Genomic DNA, 24,544 nt, shown 5'->3' with positions numbered 1-24,544 from the left:
GCAGCTGCAAATGTTTTAAAATTAGGTTTTTTTAATACTGACTACTTCATACCTTTTCCTATTTATTAATCGATCTTGGAAGTTTCAGGTCTTTTTGAATGCTACAGCTGTCATTTCTCCGAAAAAGAGTTCAACTACCAAAACAAAAGCATTAATGTCAGGCTTCCATAGAGAAGCATCAGTAAAGAACAAGGGTTGAATCAGGATGAAAACAAGTTGAGAGAATATTAGTATGAGCAGGATGAATGAGAGAGTAGTCAAGCATAAAGACACAGGTAAATTTTTAGATGCCGTTACTTGGATACTACAGTTAAATCTTACAGTATACTTGACAAGTGCTGGTTTTTTCCTTCTGGTCATGTGATCAGTATGAATAGTATATTGTGCCTGACGTTATTTTTTATCTCATCTAAGAATTTCAGGTGATCTCATGCCTTTGTCATACTGGAAAGGTATTCTGCTTATGCCTCCTGAGGCTTCCTAAGGGCTTTATGAGCCTAGGAATAACTGACCCAAAAGGTAAATTTCATCAGATTATTTTAAAAGTACTCTCCAAAAAAAGAAAAAAAGTGTTTTTCCCTTTTAGTTTAATTCTACAGTATTTGGCTTCCTTCTATTCTGCAATTACAGTTGAGCTTCACAGGAATATCTCAGCTGTCAATGCTAAAACTAAGCTCTTGAGTAAACTCAAATAAAAGAACTCTAGAAGTATTTGGCCATCATAACTCAGGTTTGCTTTGCACATTACAGGTTCAGATGCGGTGTATCCTTAGAGAAAAATGATTAAGGCACCTTAATAAAAAAAGAATTCCTGAAAAATTTACTATTTTCACTTCACATTCAGTTTATTTTCAAAAATAAAAAACATGCACATTTGTAATATACACCATCTGATTCTTACCAACAACATGTTTATAAATATCTTTTCTTCCTTTTAATACAGATATCTATCTACAAATCCTGAATGGCAATCTGCCCAATTGCTTTTTAGGCAAACAGATCCTACTGAAGTCAATGTAAATCTCTATTGTTTCAGGTGCTGGAAAGCAAATGTACCTGCAGAACTAGATAATTACATCTTCAGGCACTTGCCATTTGGCTAAACCAAGTTTAATAGTTTCATTATTTATAAAAAAGCAACAAAATTCCAGTCTTTTTAGGCTCCTTCAGCTGATTTCTGCATGAAAGAAGTGCATAAACAGAAATGTACATCAGTCATCTCACTGAGAGAAAATGCCGTATTTCTTCTCCAATTCTTCAACAGAAGTATCTCTCAGTCCCATGTGGTTCACATGATTGAACAACGCCTGTGTGACTGTAAAAGAAAATCCCATCATGAACTTACTTTCGCAGTTCACAGTCTTACGGTAAATTAGTCCAGTTCTTTCCTTAGTGACAGTAAGAATTGCATTATATAGCTGAAATACAAGTAAATTTTCAGAACTACTAAGAGGATGAAAAAAAGTCGTAAAAGGAAGCTCTCACTTTGTTTTGCTGCCCACAGCTGCCTAGTAACACTTCTGTAAACAGGTACATAATCCTGACAATGTAAACAGACAGCTTTTATTTTGTTTACTATCTTGGCACTATGCCATTAAATGCAGAGGATAAAAAGTGCCAGATGGCAGATAAAACTTACATCAGGTTAAAGGCGTGAATGCAATTCATAACTGAAGTAAAAGTAAATTCCTCTTAAGTCGAACAAGTAATTTTATTTTAAGGAGATTCAGATAGCAAAATTTTGAAAGTATAATGGTTATAAGTGAAACTCAGCTGTAGACAGTAAATTTGACGTTATTTGGTCCCAAAGAAATGTTCTGCTTATAAGTGTCTCACTGTTACACATTTTGTCTGGTGCGCTAAATAAAGAAGATGTTTGAGACAAAACACACTTTTGTAAATCATGAACTCAAGTCAATATCATCCGGAATTGCAAACTAATTTTAAGTGATGCCTCAAGAACAGGACAGATGACCAGGCTGAGTGGTTTAGAGATGTCTGCATTCTTTTTGCCAACAGTAAAGTCAGGATTGCCAAGAAATGGTTATAAACTGTGGAAACTATGTAATTTGGATATCTTGCATCTCAGATAAAAGATTTCATACAAGTTCACAGATTTGCAACATTACCAGCTACAAACTGACATGCTAGAGAACCTGCTTTATCAGACTAAAACGCAGTGGTATTACTGATAGAAACAAGATGATTTAGGTGCAGTTTTCAACAATTAATAAGGAATCAAAAGATTAAGAAAAATTACATGACATTCATATTAACTTCTAAAACAATCAAAAAGCTGGACAACTAACTAATCTTATCTGATTATTACATGGACTTAACAACAAGAATAGCACTAGATTCTACAGTATCACAAATGAAGTATAAAAAGACACTACTGAATTACTTACTTTTTTTCTCCGAGCCTGACATAAACATTACCGCCATATCAAATCTTTTTAATTCAGATAGCCTCTGGAGGGTTTCAAGGATGAGTGATGGCTCCTCTTTCCTAAAGAAGATTATTAGAAATATAAAAATAACTACTCTTGATTAGATTCAGTAGCTGCAAGCAATATTAAAGACTTCAGGAACAAGAAATTAGAGGACCAATGGAATTCCCTTCTCTATGGCTCTCATATTCCCTGCCTTTGTCGTCTTTCCTGTTCATTCTTCCACCCACGAAGCAAGAAGTCAACATCCAGAAATCTTTATGCAAATATCATTCTGATATAGAGCAAGAGTGAAGAAATATAAAAACCTAGACTGATGCAATCTGACAGCTGTTCATGTACAGAATAGCTATTTAACGCTTACAGCTTGCCATAATGTCAACATTTTTACACATATTGGGGTGTGTGAGGGCAAGTGGCTATAGGAAGCTCAGGAAAAAGCACTGTGTTCAAGTTACCATCATTTTTATCTATACAGAAAATGCCTAGATTGTGTTAATTCTACATTTTTCTGGTCCACAGTAAACAGTCACTGTCTTTGCTACAAATACTAACAAGAAATAGTATTTTTCTTTCATAACTTATCCTGTTTCCCTCCAGAAGAAATGGCTTTTACCTTACTGCAGACAATTTCAACTTCCTAGCCTTTATATGTCATACTACCAAATGCAGGACTACATCTCTTTAAGATGTCATGTTCCACTCACATGATGGATATTTAAAGAAAACGAGAAAATGGTTAACACTGTTTTATGGAGAAAAGCAAATGTACATCAACACCCTAAAAACATTCTGAGTGTGTGCTCTCAGACAGAGTAATTCAGAGAAGCAGTACACTACCTCTGACAGTCAAAATGTACTTTAAGACTCAAATGGTAGTTTGGACAGAAATTCTAAAAATACTTGTCAGGTCCTGCCTTGTTAGTATTTGTAACAATCAGAACTTCTAGCTCCAATACACATTTACTACAGGCTGCTTTAAAATGCTAGTAAATAATTAAAAATACAAGCTGGAATGCATCACAACAAGTATTGCACAAAAATGAAACCTGCTGCATTTCTCAGCATTAGAAAGTTAATATAGAAAGCTAATGTTGTGCCATTATATGTGATAACATAACATGCACAGTAATATAATGAAAATCTTTTTCATACAGTTTCCAATGCTATTTAGCAGAACTGAATTCAACAACATACAATAAAGGCTATTTATTTCTTCTTTTCTATATGATCTTTCAAGATATGTTTAATTCCTTAAGAAGGAACAATTGAATCATTCCAATTATTGCACCATGCTCAGGTAATGCTGCATGCTACAAATGATTTCATAAGCCCAAGGGTGGGGTTAGGGACAAAAAAAACCAAAAAACCACAAAAAAATCAGAATAGTAATAAGCAATGTAAAACAAAAAAGGAGTTAAACTTACTCAATGTAGAAATCATGTAGAATTTTCAGTATCTGGTTAAACAAATCTGGATCTAAGGATTTCTGGAACAGTTTTGGATAAAGCGAAGGCTCTATTTGCTTTGGAAAAATTTTAAAAAGTGTTACTTTTAGGCAAAAAAAAATATAGTTGAGTCATAAGAATTAGAAATGAGTTTTTAGGATAGCTTGAACAATGCTAAATACATGAAAAAACAAAAAAAACCAAAACACAACAAACCCAAAACCAAACAACAAAAACAAATCACTTGCACTATTTGACATTAAACATTACTTTTGTTTTGGTCAAAAATGCTAATCTCTTAAAATAAGTCTAAGCATTTTTTTAAAAAATATACCTAAGTAGAAGTACACATTAAGCAGATGTGTTTCAACCATTTGTCCAGTCTAAAAAGATAAGAATGTTGCTATGTCTAACTACCCCAGAGGTGTTCATTTGAAAAACTACAATTTGTTACTTGCGTATTTAACTCTTTACAGAATCAGGGTCTACATTTGAAAGAAGAGATAGATTATGCGAAGATTGTACTCAAAGCGAGGTAATTGGAAAGTCAGGTACAAGAGGACAAATACTCAAATGTGCATCAAAGTCCTTAGCATTATGTGAAGACAGTTAACAAAAGTGACTTGTCGTACACTGTTAAGACACAGCGAACCTTTCAACCTAAGCCTGCGCTGTTTCTTCCATGTCAGTTGCAGAAACTGTCCAAGCACTGTTAATCAATACTATGTCTCATACCTTCAGGTACAAGTACATATGTTCTGGGCAGTCTTTTAACTTCCTGAAGTCAGACTCAAGCTGGAAAGAATTTGCAGGAATGGCAGGGACTGGAGAAGCAGAGCTGAATGACCTTTTGATTTCTTTCTCTCGCTCTTTGTTCACAGGGAAAGATGGATGCAACACCGATGAAATTCCTTTCACACTAGCATGATGCCTGCAGGGAGATTTTGAAAAACATACACAAGAAAACATTTAAGAAAATCCTACACTGAAACCTCCTAACTGGAGACCTTTCAGTTCCTTAAAAAAATCAAAAATACTATCAAAATTTTTAAAAATACTGTATTTCAGTTCAACCAGGTATCTAAAAAACCCTTCAAATTATGTAAGTTTAATACTCAATTCATCTTTTCTGAAAAAAAACATATCTGCCAATGCTTACAAATATGCTCAGCCTTTCTCTACTTTGTTTCTGGAAGTAACTGCATTTTATGGTACGATTGCTACCATACACAACTGCAAAAAAATATTACATTTTCTGCAATTTCACAATGCATAACAATAACCATGTCAAATGAACAAACTGTTTTCAACACTGATTATGGTGGAGCTATTTTTCGTCCTATAATTTGTCAGTTAAGTCCATTTATTTTTCAGAAGTTATAAAACAGCTAAGATATATACTTTTTTCTTCAACACTTCACAGTAAATTCATCTGACTGAGTTGGAAAAGGCTGGTGTTCGTGTTTCTTAAATAAATTCTTCCATCAGAATTCCATAAAATGTATTTACTATTAGCAGAACTGAGATGATGCCAATGCATACAGCGCTCTCCTAAGCAGACAACAAGTAGACTTCCAACACTTAGCAGGATCAAGTCAGGCCAGTAGTTTCTATACTTCAGCCTAGTTTCAGTCAACCAGACTTGAGGTTGCTCAGCTAACACAGTGGAACTTGGGAACTTTTACCAAACCTGAAGCTATAAGCTGCCTGCTCAGCATGGAAAAGAGCGGTGACACTCTTGCCTGCTCCTTTTCTCTCACACAACTGGTGTGAAAAGTGTGTTTGAACCCTGCTCAGCATCTACTCTAAAACATGACAAATAAAAATCATAGCTAGGGAAGATAAAGTGCACAAGGGAGAGAGTATGGTATATAGGAAATACGATTAATTTTTTTATATTTGAAATGTAAGAAGGAGACTAGTTTTCCATCCGACACTAAATAGATCATACTTGTCTTAATTACTACCCGATGAAAGAGGCAGCCATAAGAACTGTAGTTTCTTTCAACGTTTTCTTTTTCATTCAAATTCTCCAAAATATGTTTGATACCTCATCACATGTAGAAATCTGAAAACGAAGGTTATACTTCAACTACATTTATCTTAGAAAAAGAGAATCAGAATTTTTATACTTACTGTAAAGGTGACGCATCACTGATTTCCTCTATTTTCAAGTGCTTTGCTTTTGGAATGTCCATTGCAGTCAACTGATCATCTTCATCTAGATTCTCTGTTCCTTCAATGCTCATTGAATTCCTCCAGTTACTGACTGAAGAAGTAGTGGTGGGCAAATCACTATTTGTTGTATCATCATCTATTTCTTCAATGGGTATTCTTCGTAAAGGCTTCTAAACAGAACACAAACCTCATGTTCTGTGTTTATCCTCAACCTCAGTGTATATAAAAGCCCACAGATAAACAGCTGTGTTTCATTTTAAATGATATCATGATAATCAGTTTCACCTGTGGTGGTGCACATGGAAGGTGCATTAAATAAAGATAAATGGCAAAAAAGGGAACTTCATGACATTCTACGGGAAGCCTTATATGATCATTTTATTGCCCTACCCTCATAAACCAGGTTATCCTTACTCTAGAGTATCTCAGAATCTGCTTTCTGTTTTCCCCACTTACCACCCCATTTAACATTACAGACATGCATACACCGTATTTCTGTGTGTGGTACTGCAGGCTGAATGCTTACACCATGGCTACTGTCACACACACAGGGAAATGCTGGAGTTCTGTTCTTGAAAAATATCAACAGCATAAATCTGTAAATTTTGGGCTTTCTACAGGCGATCTGTATCTATCAGGAGTTAAATAAGCAAGAAGTGAACTTTAAGCTCTGATTTTCCCATCACTACAGAAAGCTACTCACAAAAAACAACTTACTGTTGATTTCAAGTGTAATGGATTATCAATCACTTTCACTATATTTTTTAATTCTGATTCTTTTATCAATACTGAGGGATATTCTTGATGAGTCCACTGTGCTTTCTCAGCCAATTCCTGAAAAAAATAGTAAGTTGTCCAAAAGATAAAAAAATTGAGGAATAATTATAAGATATGTTAAAAACTACATAATAAAGAATGAAAACATTCAAATTCTATTACTACAGGCTTACAAAAAAAAAATCACAAGTATACATACATTCCTTATTTTAGTGAGTTCATTTATTGCTTGTTTATTTCCAGGTTCCAACTTTAGAACTGCTTCAAAATCTGAGTGAAAAAACAACATACAAAAACTATAGACATTTCAAGTTACAAAGTACTTCTAACAAATGTTTAAACCTTTTGATTTCCTTTCAGAGATCTAAAATAATTAAAGGCAGGTAAGTCACCATAATGCTTATATCATTCCCTAGTTTTAAACACAGTTTTCAAACTATTTGTTACTACTTATCATAAGCAACAATAGTTATAATTTCACACAAAACTGTCTTTCATTCATGTGGATACCAACACAAGAAGTTTTACACATGTTCAATGAAACACAACAGAACCCCACCGTTGTTAACTTTTGCTCCCATTGCCTAAATTAGTCAGCAACTGATTTAATTGCTATTAGAAGATTAAAACAAAAACAAAAAAAAAAAAATCAAGATGTCCTTTTACCTCTCACACTTAAGCTAATTCAAAGCCATACCTTGCATAGCTTCTTCCAGCTTTCCAAGAGCAACTCTGGCAGATCCTCTTCTGGCAAAGGCTTTACAATAGGAGGCATCCAAGAGCAGCGCTTGTGTACAGTCTTGTTCTGCCTCTTCATATCTCATTGAAAGAGTAGTACATAATTAATGTTTCAGACGAGGCAGTTTCAATAGAAAAGACAGAGCTCGCCAAAACAATTAAAATATGAAGACAGAAAGTAATTACCTATATACATGCAAATACACATCACTGAGCTAAAATGTAAAGTAAAAGTAAACATACAAAATATGGTTTCTCAGCACCTTGAAATTTCACCCTATCTTTTAGTATCTCATTTTCCCTGTGAAAATAAATGCTTAAAGCCTGTCAGACCAGAGTCCACTTTAAACACTAAACAGCTTTAAGATGAAAGTCTGTATCATAGTTTTGTACTCCCAAAAAGCAGAAATACCATTACAAACAAACCAGCAAAAAAAAAAAAAAAAAAAAAAAAAAAAGGCAAGAAAAGAGAAGCAAGTATAAATGACAGTCTCTCTACATCTTGGGACTTGTCCATAACTATTTCAAGAATGAGAAGTTAGTATGCCCTTGCATTACAGTCCTTTACTCCACTGTAAGACCAAATTTCTTCACTCCAGTTATATTAGTTATATTAATGATTACACTATGTGCATATTTAAGTATTTTCATTCATTCCTCTTCTCTTCCTTCAATGTATCATTAAATTTATGGGAAGGTTGTTATTCTTTTTTTTTGCAGTTCTTATCAGTTCTAGTGATTCATAAAAATACCAATGAGCTTCTGTTTCATTTTAGGTTTGGGTCCTCTTTGAAATGTAAAGATTCATGATGCACTGGTATATCATACAAAATCAATTTTCTTGCTTGGTCAATTCAATTAAAGTATCACTTCCCCTAATTCTCTGAGAACATGATTTGCATTATGATGCCCTCTATGGCTTCAGTACTAAATCACAGATGTTGTGTCAGAAATATTACCTGTGCTACCTATTTTACTATCTCATAATTTGAGATCAATGTATTGTCTCTACAGATACCGAACCATATCATGTTAAACTGAAGACCAAAATAATGCTCAGCTCTCTGCTTCTCATGCTACCATTTTAAAAGGTTTAAACTACCATACCATCGGGGAGTCAAAAAAAAACCAGACTCCAAAATTGATCACATGAAATTTCTATCATTTGCTAGAAAGAATGCATTTGCTACTGTTACTGGATTACTTAAATAAAGTTTAATTAAAACCAAATTAACTACACATTCATATCTTCATTAGTGGAGTTAAGGAAAAATAGATCAAAATATGAAAATTTCCAGAAAAAACTCCTCTCCATTCCATTTGAATTCAGAAGTTATAATCCACTTCTTTTTGCAGTGCAACATTTAGTAGCTGACTGGGTTTTATGGTTAAAAAAGACATAAAGCTTCTGGCAAGTCCTTTGAGATAGGTGAATATCTAGAATTTTAGACACATGAAAGAATGAAAATCAAACTTTAGCATCAGTATGAAATTATAGTTTCTATTTTCTCGAAACTTCTTACCTATGAAACGCATTTTAAGATCACACATATAGAGTTGTTTTCTCTCCCTTACTGTTTTTACTGTTTTCTCTCCCTTACAGGATAAATTACCATTTACCCTGTACTGAATTCTAGAAAGAATTAGGAGTGACAGTAACTCAGCTTAAGTGATGATCTACTGGATTATTCTTCCATCTAGTTCACAACAAAGAAAGAAACAGTACAGCCCATGCAACCCGACTTACTTTTCGATCTTCAGATAGGCCATGGCTCTGTTAGCTGGCAGAAGCGCATTGGTGCCATCTGCAGCTATACCACGGGTATAACATTCTATTGCAGCCTCATACTTTCCTTCTTTGAAATAACCATTACCCTGTAATATTTAGGTTAGAGAAAAAGAGCGTTTAGAAAGATCTAGTACAATGAGTTTTTCTTATCTCTTTTAGTAGACAGGGTCACAATATCAAGAAGATGGATCACAAAGAACACCCACATCAGGGCAGATATTTATGGCATATTTCTTCATATCTAAGCTTGGAGACAGACCACAAAAATCTCTCATTTTTTCCTAGAACTTCAAGGATTAAAAAAAAAAATTGCTACACATAGATCAAGTGCAGACTTATAAGTCTGTATCTTGTGATTTTTATTTACTCTCGATGTGCAGGATAAGTCATTATGTACCTCCTGAATTTAAACACAAACTGAACCTTTACAATTCCCCTTTCAAGACGCCTTTCTGTGCTGCACAAAACCTTCTCTATCCTGCTACATCTATGAAACTGTTATCCTGAAATATTACTTTGGCCCAAATGTTGCTGTTATTTTCTAAATAATGTTCCATACAACAAAATTACATTATGTTTTTTGTTTGATTCCAAGAGACTATTTTTTGCTTCTCTGTACTCATAAAGCCATGTGTTATCTTTTCTGCTACTGCTCTACTCGCTGGGGAAAAAAAAATGAAGGCCACAGTTCAGATTTGACAGGATCCATGTTGCCAGGAACAGGCCCACAGTGAGTCAATTCTGCTGCCAATAAAGTATTGCACTAGACTGAAATTTATTTTCTCTGACCCCTTCAAACTTTTGTTTCCTTTTACCTACTTAATGTATGCTTTCATTCTCTTCCTACTAATTACCTCTCACAACCAGTGTAGGAAATCTGAATATTGATAAAAAGTCAGAAGTTAAATAGCTAGAAAAGAGAACAGAAACAAAATTATATTTTAGTTGCTAATGTTATTTCTTAATTGCAACACTAGGGAGATGGAGAAATCAATAAACTAACTGTGAATCAAGACCATGTATCCAGAAATACATTTTTATTGTCAATGTTGCCTGTACTCCCTCAAGTCCTTTTTACTTTTGACCATGTAATCAGAGATTTGAAAACACGGGAAATAGTCCACAACTCAACTTGGACAAGCAGGGGTCAAGATGCATATAATATTAGAGAAACGAGATCTTTGTAAGATAGAGTTCAAGTTTTACTTATTTTACTATACATTTAAAATGTATCAGGTACAATCTGGGCTGCAAAAGCTACCTTGTATAATTATTCTTCTAGAAGAGTCCAAACAGAACTTACTGTTCCCCTCCACTCCCTATATAGCCCAAAATTTGAAACAATTATGGTTATATCGAGGACATTGTATTTACGAAGTTCAAGACAGTACCAAGTTTAATTAACACAATCACATAGCTAATAGCACAACACATTTTTCTTTGCTAGTTCTCTCCTGTTCCATCACCTGTGACTTACCAGATCTTTTTCTGTAATAGCCTTCTGCTTGAGCTGCTGGTTTTCAATGCACTTCTTCTCTTCATCTGTTAACTCTGGTCTGACTGCATCTTCAAGCCCTTTTTGTTCTGCACTTTCTTTTGATGACAGAGCCTGCAAAGATGTATTTTTTTTACTCAGTATTTATCCCACTTACATATTTTCATAACATAAAATTATGATAAATTCTGAACTTTTAAGATGCAAAAATCACCAAGCATTTTAACAGAAGTGCTTGTGTTGTAAGTTGAATGCAAATTGAAGAGACCATTCTAAATTGTTCTCGAAATGTATTTCAATGAGGGACCGCGAGTCAGAATATTGGCAAATAAAAAGTATGTTATTTCTGAAGCACAATGTAAATAACCTGGTGAACCTGTTTATATGTATTCCACTTCACAAATAATTTATTTCTTCAATTATGGAGACTTTGGGTCTTCATTCTGAAAGTAAATTTTTCAAGCACTTTCAAAACTACAGGTGAAGAGGTATAAACATATTCATACAGTAATGATGGGTCAGCTTATATTTACTGAGGTCATCATAATTAACCTTCTCTCCCTGTCATATGAGTATTATGTCCTCAGAGGCATAAAGCCACTTTCTGTTTTGGTAGACCACAGAAATCAGTGGGGCTACAAGCAGGTTAACAGTTCAGCCTTACAGCCAAAAGAACACAGACGTTCTCTCACATGTAGCGACAAACAACAAAAAACCACCAACACCAAAACATTAACAGGAGGTAGAAAAACATCTGAGGGAAGATCTTTTTTAAAAAAACACAGATGTCAGTGCACGCATCCAGTATTAGTTTGATAACCCACCATCACACTGATGTTTGCATACATGTTAGTTAATCCAGAACAAATTCAATTACCGATTTGTACCTCAAGGTAGTTCAAATGCCAGAAAAAACACTTAAGAGTTCAATGAATTCAGTTTTTGTGATAAGTTAATACAGATATAAACTGAAGAGGGTGTACTAATTTATGTTAGGACCTATTAATCTTATTACCTGATGAATTTTCTTCAGTTCATTTTTTGCTTCAAAGTTGTTTGCATCCAGCTCTAAAACTTTTTCATAATCTATCAAAGGATCAGAAAACAATGTTTCAGTTAGGAACTACAGATTAGTAACCAGAACATAAAATAATAGCATTCTTTTGAGAGAACTCTTTTTTGTAGTTACTTAGAAAGCCTGAGATATTAAAAGAACACACTACTCTAAGACATTTAACACTGAAATATTACAGAACTTCTAATGCCTACAGTAATCATTTAGACTTGCTGTTCGAATTTTATCTTGCCAGAAGAATATGTCATGTATCATTTCTTTGTTTACAGGAAATGAAAATTAAATTCCTACACCAAATAAACAAATCACACAAGTTTTAACCAAGCAGTCCAACAGATGAACAGTTTGTATCTATTATAAGGAAAGAATTGAAACAAGTCCCACCTTCTTTAGCACCTTGAAGATTTTTCAAAGCAAAGCGAGCAGCCCCTCTTCTGGCATATGCCTTTGTGTAATTCTTATCTAATGCAAGTGCTAAATTGCAGTCAGATTCTGCAACAGAATATCTATAAAAATACGAATGAGTTAGTTTGGACACATCTAGGTAACAAAAACCAAAACTTCAGCAAGTTAGCTTACTCTGAAGCTTTACAGGTTCTCTTTAAAGTGGAAATGTTACATGCTTCAGAAGGGGCAAAGAACACGTATTTAAACATCTCTCAATTCAGTAGACATTAAAACAGGAAAGGAAAAGAGAGGCAAACAATCTCTGCGGCAAAAGAAAGAATAACCAACTCTCCTATGTCCTTTCTTCTCCCAAAACAAATTAAAGCCTCAGACATTACTGAATCTGAAAGGCAAATTAGATAGTGAACTTTATCTCACTCTCTTTTCTTTTTTTGAAGTCTCACACGGTAACACAGAAGACAGTGAACATCCAGCATGAAAGCAGTGAGGAAAAAAGATGAGACACTACCAGATTCCTTATGCCATCAATTCCTATTTTGCTTTGAAACTGCAAAGCGGGTTGCAATAGCAGTCTTACTCAGACTGTATTATAGCATAATAAATAATCACATAGAAAATCTGAAGGTAGCATCTGAAAGAAAAAAATATTTAAGGATTTAACAAGTCTTACTTTTTCATTCTATAAAAAGCTGATGCTCTGTTTGTGGGCAATACTGGATTGTAGGGATCATAATGCATCCCTCTAGTATAGCATTTTATAGCTTCATCAAACTTCCCTTGTTTAAAGTAGTTATTACCCTGTAAACAGAAGAAACTCTTATTAGCAAATTACTGTACATTGAAAGACATATTAATAATTTTTGGTGAAAATATTCGATCTTATATTTTAGGATGCTCAAATATTTTTGTTTAACATCTCTCACAAAGTACTCCTTTACAATAAAACATTACTTTTCACTAAAATATTCCAAGTATCCCATATTACTTCTCAATATTTACGCAAGAGGAGTGTTTTACTATACACCTAATTTCAGTACCTGTAGGTCATTTCCAGACACCTATAACACGCACAATACATAACTGCTTACACTGCCAAAGAGAATTACTGAAGTTTTTTCGAGTTTTTAGTAACTAGATTAGGCATCTTTGCTTTCCAAGGTAAATATTCTCATTTCTGCCTCTTTCGGGACAGAACTTTTGTTCTGTGTGCCATCAGCTACTTCACTGCAGCCAACAAGATAATAGTCAGACATCTTAGTTTCTCAGTGCAGACTGCAGTTTATTAATTATGGAATTTCTACAGTAGCAGGAAAAGAAGGCAGATGTCACCCATGCAGACAGTAAAAAAAAAAAAAAAAATCTAAGAAACCCTACTGAAGGAAAGTATGGACTGACATATGGTGTTGGGTGACTGTAAACAAAGAAGTTTCTCAGAACTACAGAAGTTGCCATACAACTGACTGGGCATAATTCACATGGCAATTAAGTATAAGTCTTGCTGTATTCTACTTGCAAAATAAAAAAACACTGAACTGGTACCAACTTGCCATTACCAAGGCAGGGTTCGCCCATCATTCCCAGATGTACTGGCCTTGCAAAGGAACTAATCTTAAATTCTCAGTGATTTAGTCTGGGGCAGTCAGCCCTTGTGTTGAGGTAAACACCAGTTTGATCCATATGGCAATGATCCAGCCTGGCCGGATTCCTCTGCAGAGCCTTCCTACCCTTGAGCAGATCAATACTCCCGACAAACTTGGTGTCATCTACAAACTTACTGAGGGTGCACTTGATCCCCTCACCCAGATCACTGATGAAGATATTAAACGGAACTGGAACAAATAACAAACATAATAAACAGGTATAATGCTACAACCTTTTCCTTCTCTGCAAGAGATTTTTCTGCATCTATATGGATTCCATCTTCCTCTGAGTCTGATTCTGGAGATACAGAATCATGAGTACTATCTTCTTTGTCAAGTTCTTCAAGTATTTTATCCTGCAACAGATAAAAATAAATTAACTTCATTACAATTTAACAATACAAAATAAAGTAAGACTTTAGGAGAATTAGTAGTGCATTTTTAAAAATCTCTACTGCTCAAATCCTCTTTACCAAGGAGCATTCCACACTTCCAAAGTCCGAGATCTATCCTCTAATACTGCCAACCATGTTTAGTCTTATATTCTATTAGAATTTTGACCTCTTAATAGATTTATAGTTAAACCATTCTTTTTCCTTAAAGTCAAATTTGATTTGCTGGATGAGAGCACAGTCAACAGAAAACTAGTATTTCTTAATATTCCAAATTTTAAACATATGACCTTTTTGGAAGAAAGTTACTTTTTATGCTTATATAGTACCTAGTCCAGTAAGATACTGACCTGTGGACTGAACTCCCAGAACTATAAGAAAATCTTATTTAAGACATAATCAATTGGGGACAGGACTAAGTTAACAAGCCAATATTCCGACTCACCACATCAAGTTTTCCCCATGCTTCATAATCATAAGACTTGATCTTGTTTTTCTTGTTTTCCACGCTGGTTATCTTTGAAGGGAGTTTACTTTTGTTTTTCTTCTTTTTCTTAAAAGCTTTATTTCGAATTGGTGGCAAATTCTAAATTGAAATAAGTCATTTATTACAAAACAGATGTGTGAAAATCACTTCTACTGAAAAATCTGTAATAGCCATAACTAGATATAGTATCTGTGTCTACTAGCTTACTTTAGAAATTCATCCAGCAAGCTATTCTCAGGAATGCTACAAAACCACTAAGGACAGCAAGTTTTCTACCTTTCAATACATAATAATAGCAGATATTACATGTAGGATATAAAGTTAAGCTTCAGTAGACAACTGTCTGCAGTGTATCAGTGAATAATAACATCAATACATTAAAAGCCAGCCATAAATACTACTGATGCTACAAACATAAATATTGTTATAGATCTACCTGGAACTGATTAAAAATTTACTGGCCCCATCACCTCCAGAGGCTACTGCCCCACAGCTGTTGGTGGAACTGTTTACAGAGAAATCTTTGGTCTGCTTCAGATGAGGAACAAGTCAGCTGGGTTAGCTCATACCTTCTATTCAGATATTTTAAGTCAATACATGTAATTTTGCAGAAGCAAAAAGTAACTACTATAAACACTATCACATTATGAATGGCTGAGTTAATATTGACACTGGACTTGTGATTTTTACCTCTTCTGGGACACCGCTCTGTTTCCTGAGTTCAGAATCCACTTCTTTAATATCTTTTTCCCAGCTCTCCAATTCTCTCATAAAATCCTGCAGCTCTTCAGCATTTTGCTTCATTTGCAGCTGTAGTTCTAGTGCTTTATTTGGTGAACTCATTGTGATCTGTCAAATTTCAAGGAAAAAACCTTTATAAAGAGAACTGGAAAGTATGTACTGAAGGAAGCTAGATACTTCAAAATGACAAATCTGACTTACATGTAAGACAGGCTTCCCAATAGCATAGTAGGAATATAATATAGTAATAGACCAAGAAGAAACATATTTTAAATATCTTTGAAAAAACAATGAGAAGCCACATTTTTTAGATAAAACAAAGTATATCAGAACACCAAGTCATGCTTTCCTAACTAAGTGTAAAGTAAAGGGCCCAACAAGTCAACGAAAATCCTTAAAGTGATAACAAGGTGATCTGCGTTTAAAGTAAGATCTGCAGTGTTTCCCAGACAACGGAATGAAGAAAGATTTGACACACTAATATTTAAGTTTTAACATAAAAAGGCAATTAAAGTATACATTCTACCTTGTATCTGAGCATAAACACATCATCTAACAAACAAACCTCAAAAGCACTTTCAACTGCTACTAATAAGTGAGCTCAAATATGCACACATTTTTTAGGACAGGAATGAGTAAACACATGAAGTGTTTTATTATAAAGTCCAGTGAATTACAAATCCAGAATATTATTTGAATGTGCTTTGTATACATCTGTAGCCCTCCAAGTCCTTAAAATACTGCTTAATACTTAATAGCCTTCATAAATTTTTTCTTAATTGTTGTGTCTTATATGAAAGATGTTTTATGTTCACAGAAATATCAATTCACAAGATTAAAAAGAATTTAAAAAATTCTTGGTTAAAACCCTCCACATTTGTACAGTCCATAGCACAAAAAGCCAAAATGGTTTCGAAAACAATCATGAATACGTAATTAATGATGAACTAAATACAGACTTAGCCAAAGAAAGCTATAAACAGTTGATACTATAACTTCTTGACTGAAAGAATTTCCGAATCAGTTACAATCCTCATATAATCTATTTATAGAGATAGTACACACAACTCTTAAGGGAAAGGACCAAATTTTTATTTATTTTTTAACATCCAGTGAAACAATAACCTAATAGCATAGAAATATAAAAACGTACAAGGCAAACCAAGCTAATGATTTCTGCAATACAATATACTGTCCATAATTACAGACAAAGTCTCATAAAAGATGGAAAAATATGCTGCATGTTACTAATGAAGTAATGTGACCAAAGCAAAAGTAGTTTTTGGATCTTAAGAGTAAGCAGCTGAGCAGATGCCCTGATACAAAAGCTGTGCTTCTCCCTAGTTACCTCCTATGCATAGGTGGTAACATGCTTACCCTTAGCAATATATTTTTCCTGAAATCTTACAAATATTTTGCATGCTTGAAACTAATCTGAAAGAAACTCTAGGTGAAGCCCAACGAAATTGGTATTTTTCATCATATTTCCAATTCAGGTGTTTGTTATTTTTACTTTTCTACCTACAACTGTTGCCCCATACTGAACTGTCTCTGCAATATTTAGCCAGCTCATTTCATGAAACCTGGACACGGACGCACCGAATACTCTACATGACTTAGCACACCTCAGGTAACAGTAGCTAGAACAAGATGCTTCAAAAGGCATAAGAAACTACATTGTGATCTGTTGAACTGTTCTTTTTGCTATCACTGGCTAAAATAATATTCTCATACATGTGAAAATCTAATATTAAATCTAGTTGTTTGTTTTCTGGCATTCTAAAGTGTCTTGCACAAGTTTTCGGTGTACTCCTGCTCCTGTTAGCCACTAGCCCAGGGTAACTACGAGCAATTACATTTATACAGTCCTAAAATTGCATTCGGCCCTTTGAAGGCAACCGCAAGGCTGATGTGGCCCCCGGGGTGAAAATGACTTTGACACTCGCGCACTGGCCTGTTTGCTGCCTGCAGCTTGGCAACAACCTTCATCCCGCACTGGCCCTGCCCCAGGCTCCGGGGCAGGGCGGCTCTTACGCGCTTTAAAGCAACTTTATTTGAATCTCAGCGTCAGGGCCTTCCCTTGCTTTACCCAACGCCCGAGGGTGCCTTGGCCCAGCGGCTCCACGAGGGAGCAGCCGCGTTACCCAGGAGGCCTAGCAGGCAGCCGAGGCCGCGCCCCGGAGGCCCGGACTCACGCCGAAAAGGCCCCGGGGCAAAACCAGCCCGTCTGAGTTCCGACACCCGCCCCTGCACCGCCCGCCATTACAGACGATATCCCTCAGCGCGGGGTCCCCCTAGTCTGTTGCCCCGCGTGGCCCGACGAGCCGCAGGCTACGCAGAGGCAGCACCGGAGACCAGGCCCAGCCTCGGCCTCACCTGCGCCGGGTCCCGCCTCTTCCCGCCGCCGCCGGACGCCCTCCCCGCGCAGCCGAGCCTCCTCCCAGGATGCACCGCGGCCCCGCAGCGGGACAAACCCCGGGGAAGGGGGCGGGGCAGCGCGGCGGCACATGGGCGCATGCGCTACCTCTGACGGCCCGCAGCCCTCCGCGCGGCCTGGCCACGCCCTCACCTCCTCACGTGTCGGGGAGCGGGTCCGGCGATTGGCTCTGCTGTGCCCTCGCCCTTTGCCCCGCCGGCGGGGCTGGGGCCCGGGGGCGTGGGGAAGTGCGGGGAGGTGCGGGCCGGCTATGGATGGGGCAGAAGCTGCTGCGCCGGCGGCCGAGGGGAAGGCGGGGGAAGAGGAGGAGGATGACTTGGGTTACCGGCTCTTCCCGGACCGCAACAAGAAGCCGCAGAGCTTCCTGGTCCGCAGCCTCTTCACTTTCCACAACAAGTGTCAGCTGATGCTGAGGATGACCCTGGACACGAGTAAGCGCTTCCCGGCGGGCCCGGGCCCGGCCCTGGCGCAGCGGAGGGCGTCCCGAGTGGAACTGGGGACATCCGTGTGCCCCGCTGGAACGGTTTGGCCGTGGCTTGCGTGGTGACCTTGGGCCCTGGCGCCTCCGGGAACCGTTGCGGGGGCTGGAGCTGCTCCCCTGCCGCTGCCCACCGCCCGGCCCAGGGCTCACTCTGCCCACGACCCTCCGGGGCGGCCGAATGAGGCTGCTGCTTGAGAGTTTGGTTAAGACAAAGGAAATATAGTTAATATAACTCAAAAAGTAGTTGTGGGATTTTTTTCCTACCAGCAGGTCCTCCCCTTTTTGTCATGAAAATTTGAGTGGATCTAGTGGTTTTTGTTTCATTTGTTTCTTTTTCATTACATTATGTTGACTGTGAAGGTTACTCAAGACATTTGTCACAGTAAGCCACTCTATTATTGCCTACTACTAATAAAATAAGGTCAGACTGACTTGTCTTTATATTTGAATTATAGTTGACTTTCACAACCATTGTCTAGAGAAATTTATTGCAGCAATGTTTTTCTAGATCCCTATGCTCAACTTCTTCTTGAGGCTATGAAGCAATCTGGTTGGTATGTAAACTAATCCATCATGTTCTATGTAGTGGCAACACTATTGCATGGAGTTACTGGTCTTTTTCAAATTCTTCCCTATAACTGTATTTGTTTGGGCCTTTCAGCACTGTCTTCAATGACCGGCACTTTTCTTGTGAAAACTGTGATGGCTGTGTCAGTGGAGGTTTTGATTCTGCTACATCTCAGGTAGGCACTACACATCTTTCAAAGGACTACAATTTTTAGTGCTTTGTTACTAGTATTAAATTTACTAATGTTAATATCTAGGTTAAAGTCATGAAAACAAGATAAATGAAAGATGCTCCATGGTACCACTGCAGAATTATGAGGTTGTTAACCTTGAAAAATGCTAATCTGAAGAGCCTAAATGCTGTAGGTGATGTGTGCTGGATCTCTGAGAAGTAAGGGAGATGCTGAAACTTGGTGAAAAGACAACCTTTATCTTTTGTTCTACAGATTGTTCTGTGTCAGAACAACATTCGCCAACAATCCCATATGAACCGGGTGGTCACACATGAATTGATACATGCTTTTGATCACTGCCGTGCACATGTTGACTGGTTTAAAAATGTCAAACATTTGGCATGTTCAGAGGTAAGTTAAAATGCTTCTAGTGTTGTCGTTATATTAAGTGCTGCTGATTATTTGATACTTTATGTTGAAATAGTCATGCTGTTACTCAGAATTCATTTGGTTTAATCCTGTTAATACATTTTGTCCTTTCTGTTAAGTCAACTTGAGCAGTTTAATTCAGAAAACAAATATTTAGTTTTCACAGATATTAGTAAGTCAGTGTCATACAAAGTAGAATGTTATGATCAAATGCACAGCGATCACAAAAAGTGGTTATTAATGAATGAGAGTAGTTAGAGGTAAAAACACATTCACACATTAATCAAAAGTTTACCGGGTTCTTTTTCGCCCCTACAAATCTTAGTATGGTGGGTGGTTATCACAGTAGTATGGTAACCTTTTGTTTAGTTTTTTTTTGGCTAACAACAGACTTGTCTTTTCCTATAACATACATTTTTGATTATTGTAGTGTTGCTATTATATAGTTATAACTCCATGTCCATTACAGAGGACAAAGGAATTTGCTGTTTGAAAGGCCTTAAAGTTGATGCGTTAGGAGGTGAAATTAAACTGAGCACATGCTAATAAAGATTCTCTTGTGTACACAACTTGTGTGTATTCACATGCTTTTAGTTGGTTTCTGATGTAATCCAGATCGTTTGGTCACAGAAAAACATCCCCTAATAATTAGTGTTATGGAAGTACATTATTGTGTGAATTAGTTGGCTTTTTAACTGTTTTTTAAAAATATATAAAATTATATAAAAATGTTACAACAGCTTTGTTTTGGGTTGGGTTTTTTTTTTTTTTTTTTTTGAGTTGTACGGTTTTTTCTTTATTTTTAATGAGAACAAATTTGATTGCAGACTTAAGACGTGCACAGGTTTCACCTGTAAATAGTATGTGAGAGAAGCAAAATTATGAGTTTGGTACAGAAAAAAATCAGATTTCCTATAAATTTTTAATTATTTACTTGAATTCATGTTTGCTGTGGAAGAGAGACACAGTCACATATTCTCTTTTTTATAGATAAAACTTAATGAAGTAACCTTATGGGGTATCAGTAAAGCCATTCTGTATAACTGGGGCCAGGGGGAGGTTGACGTTGGCTGGCTGGATCCACCAAGCCAATCTGCAACTCTCTCTCCTCAGTAGGACAGGGGAGAAAAATAAGATTAAAAAGCTCATGGATCAAGATAAGGGCATGGAGGTCACTCACCTGTTCCTGTCATGGACAAAATACACTCAACTTGGGAGAAGATGAATTTAATTTATTGCCTATTAATGAAAGAGTAGGGTAGTGAGAAATAAAACTAATACCTTCCCTCCACCTCCCCCTTCTTCCTAGGCTCAATTTTGCTGCTTCATTCCTGGCTCTTCTATCTCTTTTCCTTACAAGCTGCAGAGGGGGATGAGGGATAGGGAATGTGGTCAGTTCATAACACTTTGTCTCTGCTGCTGCTTCCTTCTTGTGCTGTTCCCCAGCTCCAGTGTGAGGTCACTCCTGATCCAGCTTGGGTTCCCCATCGGCCACAGTTCCTGCCAGAAAACCTCTAGGTGGGCTCTCCGTGGGCTGCAGTTTCTTTCAGAGCATGTCGTAGAATCACAAAATAGTTTCAGTTGGAAGAGACCTTCAAAGGTCATCTAGTCCCGCCACCCTGCAATGAGCAGGGACACCTTCAACTAGATCAGGTTGCTCAGAGCCACACCCAGCCTGGTCTTGAGTGTTTCTGGGATGAGGCATCTACCACCTCTCTAGGCAACCTGTGCCAGTGTTTTACCACCCTCATTATAAAAAATTTCTTCCTCGTGTCCATCTGCTTTAGCATGGGGTCCTCCTTGGACTGCAGTCAGGGTATCTGCTCCACTGTGTTCTTTCACAGACTGCCGAGAGATGACGTGTCACCATGGTCTTCTACACAGGCAGCAGGGGAAATCTGTGCTCTGGTGCCTGGACCATTTCCTCCTTCACTGACCTTGGAGGCTGTGGGGCTGTTTGTATCATTTTTTTCTGACTCATTTCTCTCACAGCTGCTGTGTAGTGTTTTTTACCCTTTCTTAGATATGTCGTTAGTGGGGTATCACCATCATCACTGATAAGCTCAGCTTTGGCCAGCAGTGTATAAATTTTCAAGCCATCTGGAGCTGGCTCTGTCTGACATGGGGGCAGCCTCTTGTCTCCTCTCACAGAAGTCACCCCACCAGGCCCCATACTGCCAACATCCTGCCACATGAACCCAATAAAATAATTCAGAATTATTAACGATTATCTATTTTTTTCTAAGCATTTATACAGTGAAGAATATAACATTTAAGCCTCAAACATAAAATTAGAGAAAATCTATACAACAAGATTGTGCATGTTCTTGCTCTTGTTGAGATTGTTCGCTTCCGTTCTTTGGCACTTACTTTATATAAACATAGTGTTTACAACTTTTATTGTCAGCTTTTTAATTCTTCCATTTCATATGTTCCATACATTTATTCTCAATGTGATTCTTAGTTACAGGAAATATAGCTTTAGTTGCGTTTCCTCACTGAGGGGGCAGGGTGTGGTACAGTTTGCAGACAAAAGAAATCACAGTGCACAGGACAAGAGTTAACAAGCTGAAACATAAATGCTTATTTAAATGTGGCATTTCCTAAAGCAGGTGGATTAGTGCTCTTCTGGGTATTGAAGCTGTAGTCTTCGAAAGGTAATTGCCTTTATGACTGATTCTGGTATCAGTTTCTGGTATAAATAGTTTGGGGAGAATATTACTTTCCATGTTCTTTTAGCAGTTCATATATATATGTATACACACATATACGATCTCTTCTGCTCATTCATTTAAGCTTCAGGAATATGTGAGACTTGGTCCCTGGAGAAACTTAGAGGTTCTGTAGTAATACTTTGCAGTTCATTGAGCCCGAGAGAGTAGGTAGAAAGGTTAATATGTACTTAATAAGCAGGTATGGCCCTGGGAATATTCTCTACCAGCAGCCTCCAGAAAGATAACGAAGAAAAAAGATTTGTTACAGCTTTCTTCATTGTGTGTTTCCATGTGTTTTTCTGATTATGTGCCTTTTTTTCTCAATAGATTCGAGCTGCTAATCTCAGTGGAGACTGTACACTGATGAATGAAATAGCCAGGTTTAAATTTGGATTAAAAGGACACCATCAGGTAAAGACTGTAGGTGTTAAAGTGCATGAGCCATCTTTACTTACTTAGTATCAGCCTTGTACCCTTTTGTAGCTAAAAATATCAGAAAAAGAAGTAGATGCCATGGACTTGCTGCTTCCTCTTAATTAAGCTTTCATAACTTTTAATAATTCATATTTCTTTTTTTTTTACTATTATTTTTGTTGGAATGAAATTCCTGAATACTTAGTCATGTTGTAGAGCGTTACCCTGACAGTGGATGGTTAATAAGAACCAAAAATACCCCAGAATTTCCAGGAAATGTAGGGGGAATACCTTACATGCTTTAAGTGAGTAAAACTCTAAAAAGTCTTTGAAAACTGAAGCAAGGAGGATGACAAGGGTTCTAAATAACCATGTGTGTTAAGTTTTACAGGAATTAATTTTTTTGATAGTAGTAAAAACTATGGGTTGAGTCCCTATTAGTTGCTGATGCTAGAGTGGCAGTTAGCTTGTAGCTGGGGATGTTTACATCTTTTTTTATGTTTTAGTACACAAACCTTGTAAGCAAAAGTAACTGTAAAGAGTGGTATCAAAGTAAAGGCCAGTAGAGAAGTCATTCCTTTATGTTTTATAGCCTTTCAATTGGAAAAGTACTAACTGGCATTTGTCTATTTCTCTATTTATTTCTGGCATATTTTTCTCTTGTGTTCAAGTTAAGTTGTACGAACACTTGATACCTACAACAAATCAAATTCTATTTTAATTCCTCTTCTAAGGAACATCGATTACTTACCTGACTGGAAAACCAAATCACACAGTTAACACAGGATGGAACAAAAATGTGCTTTAAAGCTTATTACAGGCATTGTTTGACTCTTCTGTAATACAAAATTATTGCATATGTAGTAGGACTCGATACTGGATAAAATCTGAAAAAAAATTATTTATACTAATAATGACAGATTTTTCTTTATCTGATTCCCATTTTAGACTTGTGTACGAGACAGAGCAATTCGATCCATTCTGGCTGTTAGAAAAGTTAGCAAGGAAACGGCAGAAAAAGCTGTAGATGAAGTTTTTGATGCCTGCTTCAATGATCTGGAACCTTTTGGGAGAATCCCGCACAGTAAAACAGATGCAAAACGTGCTTATAGAGACTTTCAGAACAGAGATCGTTACAATGCTAACTTGTAAAGCAAAAAACCATTAAAAATTACCTTTATATTTGATTGTTCTGTGACATCTGGAGTTCAAGTCTACATGCAAAGTTCTGGTGGAAGGGGTAATTTTATCAAATGCATCAATTGTTTTTGTAAACTTTCCAGGAACCAGCTTCTGTGAAAGTAAACAAAGTAAATGAACAAGACTAAAAACTGTTTCCTCACCTGTTATTCCAGCAAGATAATTTAGTACACCAAATGACTTGTCAAATAATGATCTGCACATTTCAATGCACATTTAGTTCTGCTCAGTCTGACTAGGACTTGGTTTCTAGAAGTTTTGTTCTTGCTGAATAAATCTTTTCATAAAGTCTTTACATTTCCACTGTCTTTGATACACAGTCACAAACCTGATGATCTTCATCATACCATTTTAAAAGATGGACACCTGAACTACAGCTCCCAGGTATAGATTTAATATCTATGTATAACCGAAATTTAATGAACTGCCACATTTGTTTTTGAGCACCTTCTGAAATTCTTGGAATTCCAGCTCATCTAATCTTAACTTTACAAGTACATAATACCCTTTG

At 36.7% G+C, this 24,544-nt stretch overlaps 2 protein-coding genes across 2 annotated transcripts; one reads left to right on the top strand and one right to left on the bottom strand.

The window, feature by feature from the left end:
- Positions 1 to 819: 819 nt before the first annotated feature.
- On the bottom strand, positions 820 to 18,114 carry RPAP3 (RNA polymerase II associated protein 3). The gene is made up of 17 exons (XM_065841930.2): positions 17,995 to 18,114; positions 15,568 to 15,726; positions 14,836 to 14,976; positions 14,232 to 14,354; positions 13,029 to 13,156; positions 12,335 to 12,456; positions 11,891 to 11,961; positions 10,858 to 10,989; positions 9,339 to 9,466; positions 7,551 to 7,672; positions 7,053 to 7,123; positions 6,794 to 6,910; positions 6,035 to 6,246; positions 4,634 to 4,829; positions 3,878 to 3,975; positions 2,409 to 2,509; positions 820 to 1,315 (listed from the first exon to the last, which is right to left on the bottom strand). The coding sequence occupies exons 2-17, from the start codon at positions 15,718 to 15,720 to the stop codon at positions 1,221 to 1,223; spliced, it is 2,010 nt and encodes a 669-aa protein (XP_065698002.2). The 5' UTR covers positions 15,721 to 15,726; positions 17,995 to 18,114; the 3' UTR covers positions 820 to 1,220.
- Positions 18,115 to 18,125: 11 nt separating this feature from the next.
- On the top strand, positions 18,126 to 24,164 carry ATP23 (ATP23 metallopeptidase and ATP synthase assembly factor homolog). Its single transcript, XM_065841944.2, is given in 9 exon segments — positions 18,126 to 18,165; positions 18,168 to 18,230; positions 18,233 to 18,294; positions 18,297 to 18,486; positions 19,045 to 19,090; positions 19,198 to 19,279; positions 19,550 to 19,687; positions 22,747 to 22,830; positions 23,782 to 24,164. Coding segments are annotated over 9 exon segments (909 nt in total). The 3' UTR covers positions 23,986 to 24,164.
- Positions 24,165 to 24,544: the final 380 nt, after the last annotated feature.

This window comes from Patagioenas fasciata, chromosome 1 (assembly GCF_037038585.1).
Source record: "Patagioenas fasciata isolate bPatFas1 chromosome 1, bPatFas1.hap1, whole genome shotgun sequence".
NCBI lineage: Eukaryota > Metazoa > Chordata > Aves > Columbiformes > Columbidae > Patagioenas > Patagioenas fasciata.
The sequence above is the reverse complement of the archived record's forward strand: the minus strand, read 5'-3'. Positions and strand labels throughout refer to the sequence as shown.